The sequence below is a fragment of the Nematolebias whitei genome, chromosome 9 (genome assembly GCF_014905685.2).
Source record: "Nematolebias whitei isolate Nwh7 chromosome 9, NemWhi1, whole genome shotgun sequence".
In the NCBI taxonomy this organism is placed as follows: Eukaryota; Metazoa; Chordata; class Actinopteri; order Cyprinodontiformes; family Rivulidae; genus Nematolebias; species Nematolebias whitei.
Genome location: NC_056506.1, coordinates 14,458,209 through 14,468,229, shown reverse-complemented (window position 1 = coordinate 14,468,229; position 10,021 = coordinate 14,458,209). Strand labels below are relative to the sequence as shown.

General features: G+C 41.8%; 1 protein-coding gene across 1 annotated transcript in view; it reads right to left on the bottom strand.

Annotated features, from left to right (window-relative positions):
• Nucleotides 1-1,404: 1,404 nt before the first annotated feature.
• Nucleotides 1,405-10,021, bottom strand: part of ccdc18 (coiled-coil domain containing 18) — a 104,925-nt gene continuing 96,308 nt past the window's right edge. The window contains exons 22-23 of the mRNA XM_037682007.1: nucleotides 7,395-7,838; nucleotides 1,405-2,109 (exon numbers count right to left, since the gene is read on the bottom strand). Of these exons, the coding sequence (XP_037537935.1) occupies nucleotides 1,405-2,109; nucleotides 7,395-7,838 (1,149 nt within the window). The remainder of the gene's footprint in view (nucleotides 2,110-7,394; nucleotides 7,839-10,021) is intronic.

Sequence of the window (10,021 nt, the reverse complement as noted above, 5' to 3'; positions counted from 1 at the left end):
AGCTACAATGAGTCATAGTAGCCGAGTCACTCTCAACACACTGTGAGTGTGAGAACGGTACGACACCTACGGTTACCTTCAGGTTTGAGATAAACTTATACAAGCTAACGTCTCGACATACGACCGACCATCTTGGTGTGAAACTGTGGGCGATATGCATTCCTTCAAGAAAGTCTTGACCTGTAATTTTATTATGAAATGGTGGAATCCAATTTACGCAAACGGAGTCTGTATTCAGGTCAGTGTGAGTCACATCGAGCAGCTGATGGAGCAGCTGATGGAGCAGCTGATGGAGCAGCTGATGGAGCTGCTGACGCTGATCCAGACAGTACGGCAGCGTCCGGTCACACTTTAACAGAACAGTTCACTGTCCACAAGGAAAAAATAAAAACGAGTCAACAACGTTTGATAGCAAAACTAATTTTATTTAACGATTCTAAATATACAAATCTGTCATAAAATAAAAAGTACAAATGCTACATTTTTTATAAAACTAAGTGCGTTAAAAAAGAGGTTCCCTAGTTAGCTTTATTATTTGTGTTCCAGCCCAGAAAAGTTCATTTTACTAACACACACACATAAAGACAGACTTAATAACAATAAATACAGGATTACACATGCACAAAGAAACACATGTGCCACAGATGTGAACCTCTCTCTAACAAAAAAAACATTTACCAAAAACCATTTTGATGATCCTCCAAAACTTTTGAACTATTGAATGGACTGATGATAGAAACGTGTCACTTTCTGAACGACTGTGTGTAAAATAAACTCTGCGTTTCAGAAGAAGGCCGTATTGATAGTCAAGCATGGTGGTGGTAGTGTGATGATCTGGGCCTACTTTGCTGCTTCAGGACTTAAACTATTTGCTGTAAGTGATGGAACCATGAGTTCAGCAGCAGGACGATGATCAGCAGCATTACATTTATTCAGAGGAGATTAGTTTTTCACAGTCAGGTTGGTTTGGATAGTCTTTCACCTAAATATATGAATAATCATCTGAAATCTACTTTTTATATATTTCCTCAGGTCATCTTAGTCTGAAATGAACATTTGTTTGATGATTTGAAACATTTAAGTGTGATAAGAACGCAAAGTCAAGAAGAATAGTAGCTGTGGTGAATAGTGTTTTACTGCATTAGCTTTACTTCTCCATAATTCTTCAAACGGATTACTCTGACTGCAGGCTAATGCAGGTAAGATACTGACTGTTCATACTTACTCTACACAGCCCCAGCTTTTTATTCATACTTGATGTTGGACAGAAATACCTCCATCAGTGTACACAGTAAAATCCTGTTTGTGTCTGATAAAGACACCTTCACAGCATCTAACATGGAAGTTGTTTTTGATTAGTCAGCCCGCTGTGATGAGTGTTTTTACCTGCAGTGGAAGGAGGAGTCAGGTTTGGCCTTGCTCTGTGGAGCTCCATACAGAAGGATCCTCCTGCATGGCTAACGTCTGATTTACAAACTTCAGCATCCCTGTCAGCGAGGTCACATCAACGTCCTCCTCCTGACCCATGGTGGCGCTCACAGGCTCCCTCCTTTCTGCTTCCTGCACTAAAACAGCCTCCATGCTGGACTCTGTGTTGTCCTGCTTGTCCACCATGTAGGTCAGTGGATTAAAGGACAGGTCAGAGAGCAGCGTGGTCTCTGCGGCGCTGAGCCCCTGCCAGCTGTGGTCCACTGTTTCTGGGAACAAAGAAATGGAAGGTGAGGAAGACTTCCATGGCCTGTTGTTGAGCACCTCCCTCACTGTGGCTTTCAGGCTCCAAGGAAGGTCCAAGGAGGAGTTGATGCTGCTGCTCTGAAGACAGTCACAGGCTGGGGGGCCCCCAGACAGCTGGAGGGCTGAGCTGGGCTGAGGACACGGGTGAGCAGGCTGTGTGCAGCGTGTCAGAGAGCACGGGTGTACAGCGTGATCAGGAGGGCCGAGACTTGGCTGGAGCTGTTTGGGAGGTGAGGGAGGTGAGGGTCTGGGTTCTAAGGGCTCAGTAAACATGTGCAGGGCAGGAAGTGGAAGTGTCTGATTGAACAGATTCTGTTGTTCAGCAGCTCCCCCCAGACTAAAAAGCTTGTCCTGGAGACGGGTCGTGTCAGACTCCTGCCAGAAGACAAGAACTTTGATTAATGAAACAGACGACAGGTTCAACAACACGTTCACCCACCCAGATGTGTTTGTAATTATTCTGAGGAGTCAGATCGAGGTCGATCTTGTTCTCCGCTACTGTGACCAAAAAGAGAAACAAAGTTACTGAACCAGTTGTACAAGAAGGATGTTGGGTATAAAGTGTGGGTCAGATCTGTGCAGCTTCCATGTGATGTCAGCAGCTCCTGGCAGCACGGAGAACAGAAGGGGCTAATCCTGTACACCATGTCCTTATTCTCACAGCACACACTTTGGAATGCTGGGGCCTGAAGGAAACCTGAACAACCTGTTCACCTGATGACCACAACCCTGGTGCACGCTGACACAGAGCCAAAATGGGGAGGGCAGCGAAACTGACCTGCCACAGCTTTGACTGATATCAGTTACACATATAAAACAAATGGTTGTTTTATGAGTTGGGTCATTTGTGTCCAACAGCTTGTAACAGTGTGACAATAACCCGATGACTGTAAAACAACCATGAAGCGTCACAGAGCTGATTAACTCCAGCAGCTGATTTGTAAGAGAACAAGAGCGGCTTCATTTTGTCTAAATATGAAAACTGGGTCTGGTAATGGGTCTATAAATTAGGCCACCAAACAGCACATCTTTATCACAGGGTTAAACTACCACCGACCTGCGTGATTGTATTAAGAACAAATGTTTTGAGGGGGGAAAGCACTGCGAGGGTGGTGACATCGGGTGGTGCTTATCTTTGCTGAGCTCTGCATGTCTGATGCATGCTCAGTAATCCAGGTAGAAAGAGCTAAGCAGATCCAGGACTCTGCGGTCTACACTCATCTGCAGGCCAGAGGTCACTCATTCAGGGATGAAGATGTTCACATCCTGGACAGAGAGGAGCGATGGTTTGAGAGAGGAGTAAAGGAGGCCATCTTTGTGAAAAGAACCTGTCCATCATTAAACGGGGCGGAGCCTCCGTGTTCAACCGCTTAGCATCGCTCTGTGTAAATCACCATCGCATGATTTAGTGCTGAGAACTGTCTTTAACATTTTTTAGCAGACTTTAATTTACCAGAATTAAATTTACCAGGAGCTAATTCTGCTAAAGGTTTTCGGTGAAAACGCTAATCTGCTACATGGAAAGTTAGCTCCACTATTATCAGATTATCCAGGGTTTCATTTGAGCCGGATCCTGTCAGAACAGGATCCAGGAGCTCCCTTGTTTTGACAGGGTACGTTCTGGTAACTGTTTACTTGGATCTGGTAACTCTCAGGCTTAATAATAATAAAGTTATGAACAAATATGACTGCTTTAAGCTAGTAAAACTTACATTGGATATGTAAACTGAAAATAATTACATAAATACTAAGCCCACTATGTGCGTTCCGGCATGGATTGGTTTACAAATTAAGCCCTGGTCAGAACGGTGCCCACCACTAGAGACTAACAACCATTTACACTCTTACTCACACCTAGGGACAACTTACATGTTTCAATTTGACTATGACAGTCTTCTTTTAATCTAAAGTGTTTTGATAATTTAAACTGCTGAACAGTGCAGATCTTTCTGAGCTATCAAAGGACAATAAAGAAACTGACTCTGACTGCTCAGCTTTCTGTCAGTCTGAACACCTGACTGACTGACACCTGAGGAGTCAGAGGCTTTGCTGCTGGAAAGAAACGAGTAAAACTGCAGACATTCAAGGTGCATTACAGCTTGTCCAGGTTTACATTGTACAACATTTTACAGGTCACAATTCTTCAAAAGAAAAGTTAAACAAGCTAAAATAAAGTGAAAAACATTGTCCTTTGAAAAGAAACCATTGCAGATGGACTCTGACGTCTGAAACGTTTATCCAGCAGCCCAACACTAGTTCAAAGTTCAACTTATACGGCTGAAGGTGGTATCTCACTGAGCTGGGACTGTTGGGAGACTGGTTGTGTGAATGTGAATGAAGCATCCACTCTGCTGTGACACAGTTTTCTTCCGTATGTTTTAAGCACGATTCTCTTCCCCCAGTTTTCAAGCTATTTCAACAAATCTTTTTTAAGAAAATCCTGCTATGACTTTTGGGAACTAGCTTTTTGAAATATTTAGCCTTTTCTGCCATTTTTTTCCTCATAGAAAATGAATCGAGTTCATTTTACATCCTTCAAATCTTTAGATCTGTTTACAAACTTTTACTGCTCCCTTCACATTTTGTTCTGCTTCAGCTTCTTTGTGCAAATTTAAACTTTTTTTCCAGCCATTTTCAGCTAATTTTAGCTGTTTTGTGATCTTTCAGATTCTTTCCCCTTACTGCAACATTTTTGTGCTTCTTCAAACTTCTTTCTGATAATTTCAGCTTGTTGTGGTCCCTTCAGCTGATTTCTGCAAGTTTCAGCTTTTTCTACTATTTTGGCTTTTTAGCTGTTTTTATGCTGATTTAAGTTTATTCAGCTAATTCCACATTTTTTGCGCTCATTAAAACTTTTTTTTAGCCTCATTCAGCAAAAATATGCTCTCTCCACTTCCGTCTGGTAACTTAAGCTTGTTTATCCAAAAAAGTTCAATCTGGTCCTCTGGACATTCAAAAAAAACAAAAAACAAAACAAAGCAAAAAAAATCTAGAAACGTTTCGTCTCTCATCCAAGAGACTTCCTCAGTCTGAGGTGCTGTTTTCAGCTCAGTCTCTTAAATAGCACCTTCTCAGGGTGGATCAACCAGTTGATCAGTTTCCAAATATCTGGCGTCTGTACTCATCCCTTTAGTTGGCAGCTCAGAACACCACATACAGAACACCATGGACTTTGTGGATAAGGTGAGGGATGTCATCATGGAGACTGATGAAACAATGGTCTCTTTTGATGTCACATCCCTCTTTACGTGCATTCCTGTTGATGATGCAGTAGAGGTGGTCAGTTTAAGATTAAAATCAGACACCACTCTGAGCAGCAGGACCACGCTTTCCACAGAACAACTGGGTCAACTCTTGAAACTGTGCCTGCAGTCAACCTACTTCACATATGGGGAGCAATATTATAGGCAGAAACATGGGTGTGCTATGGGGTCTCCAGTTTCTCCTATTGTTGCCAACCTGTACATGGAGGAGGTAGAAAAGAGAGCCTTGACGTCCTTTTCAGGGACACCACCAAGTCATTGGTTCAGGTATGTTGACGACACCTGGGTTAAAATTAAATCTCAGGATGTCCAACATTTTACTGACCACATCAACTCTGTGGATAAATACATCAAGTTCACACGAGAAGATGTAAAAAATGGCAAGTTGGCTTTCTTGGACTGTGAGGTCTCAGTCTCTGATAGAGGACATTTGCAAACTGAGGTGTACCGCAAACCCACCCACACAGACCAGTATTTGCAGTTTGACTCCCATCACCCTTTGGAGCACAAGTTAGGAGTCATCAGGACTCTGTATCACAGAGCAGACAGCGTCCCCACTAACTCAGGAGCCAGGCAGAAGGAGAAATCCTACACAAGACAGGCTCTAGAGCAATGTGGATATCCTAACTGGGCCTTCCTGAAAGCAGAGAAGAAACCCAAACAGGACTCCAGTCAGCCATCAGGTGAAAAGGAGGAACCCAGACCCAGACCAGTGGTCATTCCATATGTTGAGGGAGTATCAGAGAAAGTGAGACATTTATTTTCTGAACATAACATCCCAGTGGCTTTTAAACCCCAAAATACATTACGGCAAAGACTGGTTCATCCCAAAGATCCAGTCCCCCGGCACAAACAGAGTAATGTTGTGTATGCTGTTCAGTGTCAGGAGGGTGATCAGTCTTACATCGGGGAAACAAAACAGCCACTGGCCAAAAGGATGGCCCAGCACAGAAGATCAACATCATCAGGCCAGGACTCTGCGGTCTACACTCATCTCCAGGCCAGCGGTCACTCTTTCAGGGATGAAGATGTTCACATCCTGGACAGAGAGGAACGATGGTTTGAGAGAGGAGTAAAGGAGGCCATCTTTGTGAAAAGAAATCGTCCATCATTAAACAGGGGTGGAGGCCTCCGGGTTCAATTGTCCCCCTCTTACAATGCTGTGATTGCTAGTATCACTCAGCCCTCTGTGAATAGTAAACAGCCATCAGTGTGCTAATGATCCATTGTTAGGCTGATGGTCCTTCTTGAGCATGTGATCAGCTGGTTTTGGTTGTCAGCAGCAAAACTGGTTGATCCACTCTGAGAAGGTGCTATTTAAGAGACTGAGCTGAATACAGCTCCTCAGACTGAGGAAGTCTCTTGGATGAGAGACGAAACGTTTCTATATATTTTTTTGCTTTGTTTTGTTTTTGTTTTTTTGAATGTCCAGAGGACCAGATTGAACTTTTTTGGATTTTTCTACCTGGATTATTGAGCATGCATCAGGATATTAAGCTTGTTTATACTTTTTAAGCTACTTTTCAGCTGGTTTTTTTTTTGTTTTGTTGTTGTTAATTTCAGCTTTTTCAGATAATTTCCACTTTTTATGCTCATTTCTGCTTCTTTCAGCAAACATGCGTTCCTTCTGCTTTCTTCTGCTAATTTAAGGTTGTTCTACCCTTTCAGCTACTTTTTTTAGCATTATCAAGCTAATTTCAGCTGTTTTCAGATACCTAAATTCAAGCTTTTCGTGGTCACTTCTGCTACGTTCAGCCTAATTAACTTTTTTATAATTTCAGCTTGTTATGCCCCTTTAAGCTTTTTTCTGCTAGTTTCAACCTTTTCTGCTATTTCAGCTACTTTTTAGCTGTTTTAGTGCTAAATTTAGCTTTTTCAGCTAATTCCACATGTTTTAGATCATTTCAGCTCCTTCCACTTACTTCTGGTAGTTTAAGCTTATTTCTACCTTTTCAGCTACTTTTCAGCTCTTTTTCGTGAGCCTTGCAGTCATGTGCCGAGCAGCCATTTTTTGGAAATCAGTCTATTTTTGTGTTCACAGCTTGCATCTTGACATCTTGTCTGTGCACGTCTCATTCTGTTCCCAACTTGACAGCTGCCCCCACGCTTAGGATTTAATCTGTTGCAGAACACTTTTGAAATGAAGATAGGCAGATTTGGATAATTTTTTAAATAATAATTATTTATTGTCAGACTGGTTTTAACTTCAGATGTTTTCTGTCAGAAAAGAGCTCCATGCAGGTGTCAAAGTACTGCTGTAGTGCTCTTGAGCTGTACTGGAGATTCCCACGGCAGCTTTGTAAACCCACGAGACATCCTAGGGACTTCCTCATGTATACCATTCTGCAGCTAGTCACAGCTCAGTGAAAAGTGCCTGAACATGAAATGAAACTGTACCTTGTTGAGCAGAGAACCAGCTGACGTCTCCACAGACTTCTCAGATGCACGGAGCTGAATTTGAAGCTGAGCGACCTGCATTCTGCTTTCACTGAACTGGGCAGTGAGCTGCTCGAGCTGGGCTCGCAGATGACCGTTCTGAACCCTCATCTGCTCGTACAGAGTCCTGCTCTGCTCCAGTTGGGTTTTATTCTGAAGGAACTGGTTCTGGGTCTGGTCCAGCTGGGCTTGGAGGTGACTGGCTTGGTTACGGGTATAATCCAGCTCAGTCTTAGATTGGTCCAGCTGGGCTTTGATCTGGTTGTAATGTGCCTTTGCCTCCTCCAGCTGGGTCTGGCTCTGCTGGAGCTGGACAGTGAGCTGCTCCTGGGAGGAGCGCATGGTGGAGGAAATCTGCTCCGACACTTTGAGGAGCTGACCTCGACTCTGCTGCAGACACTCCAGCTGTTGGGAACAACAGAGCAGATGGATTAAAGCATTTTTAAATTAAAGGCCTATTTCTGAGATGTTGATGGCCTATTTCATGTGCATATAAGATCATATTATTACCTGTGAAATACTAATTTATATGAATTCATCCTACTTGCACTGCTATAGTCTACCATGTTGTTGTTTACTATTACTATATTTCTTTGGGACCTTGTAAATATATTTCTTTTTCAATTTTTGGTACTTTATTTTGTATGCTTTAGTATTTCTCGTTTGTTTTTAGCATCAGGAGCTGTTCCACAGCTCCGTCCATCAGGCCGTGAGGATGCTGAACTCTCTGCCTGCCCCCCCTCAGCCCCCTCTCCCACTTCTGCCACCCTGCACACACTAACTCAGCTTCCTGACACCCCCCCCCCTCACCCCCCCCTTCAAAACTGCTCTGGGACATTTATTTAGTTTTATGAATAGTTCATGAATCGGTCACTTTAACAGCCTACAAGCTCACTCTACTGTTTATTGCATTATATTTTGCACTACTGTTATGATCAACTCGTCCTGTTTATTCTTTATTCTGGTAATTCTGGTATTGTCATTTCCACTTAATCACCTCATCAGTACATAACTGTGACTATATAGAACCGGTATGCACACCTTCACTTTACTAAGTTTCTCAGGTTTATACTTTATATTGCACTATTGTTTACTCTGGCCTTGCACATCCATTATCTACCTCTCATCATGTTATTGTCTTCAGTCAGCGTCCCTTTGTCTCCTGTTAGTCACTATTGAGCACGTTGCATCAGAGGTCCTGCTGCTGTTCACTTTTATATAATATATATATATTTTTTATTTTTTTTATTTTTATTTTTTTATATTTTTTATATAACTAGTTGTGTTAGTTTATTTTTGCTAAGGTTGTTGTTTGCTGCAATTTGAGTAGGAGTGTAACGCAATTTCAATTTCTATGTATGTCCTGTACATATGCAGAATTGACAATAAAAAAATCAATCAATCAATCAAGTCGAATCAGTTCTTCTCATCCTGAACGTTTCACTGCATTGTTAACCTGCATATGACAAATAAACAACATAACATTCCTTTAAAAAATTCATTCAACCTTTATTCAGACAGATAAGTCACATTGAGCCTAGAAGACTCATTTGCAAGTGAGACCTGTTTAGACAGACTTAAAGTAATGAAAATGGACACATGTAAATGGATTGTACTTATATAGTGTCTTTCTATCTTATTTCAAGATATTCAAAGCTCTTTACACTACAATCTGTGTCCTCATTTACCCATTCATACAGCACTCTACTAGATCTCTACAAAGCTAATTGAACAAATCATTCTAAAGAGACTAATCAGAGCTTTATCACATTCATACACTGATGGGACACACATCAGAGGCAACGAGGGGTTCAGTGTCTTGCCCAGGGGCACTTCAGCATGTGACTGCTGGTGGATTTGAACCCCCGACTCTTGCATTGGAGGACGACTGCTCTAACCACTCAACCACAGCCGCCCACATGTAGGAATTGGAGGCAAAAAAAAATTCCTATCAGACTCTTTCTTCTTGGCTGAGAAGAAAAAACTCCCTGTTTCATGCCAGTTTTAAACAAAAATCAACTTGTGATACGAAAACACCAATGATAAGCTCAGTCTCATGCAATCTGCTAGCGCCAAGAATATGTGATGAGGGTGACTCACTATCACGTCAAACTTTAGTTATTTTGTTTTCAGAGGTTTCAGAGATCAGTTTGTTGTGGAAGCCATCTTGAATTGGAATGACTCCCACCTTTAATTCAGTATTCTCTGCACATCCAATGATTACTTTCTAACATTTTGATTGAAAATCATCCAGTGGTTCAAGAGATGTTTTGCTAAAATGAAAATAAAAAAAATAAATAAAAAAAATAAATTAATTAGTGAAAATCTCAATAAGAAGAGCAGAAAGCAGAGTGTTGCAGTAATCGATCCTGCAGATGATATAGGTGTGGACTAAAGTCACTGCATTAGATGATTAAGAACTGGCTAAACTCTCACAACATAATGTGACATGTGATGCAATCTAAAGGTTTATAGAATGGTGTTTGCATTACCAGCTCAGAAATGTTGAAAATCAGAGTTATTTTAAAACAGCTAGATCCAAATTGATGGGACTAGCCATTGTGTACATCAAGATACTTTAGGCAGGT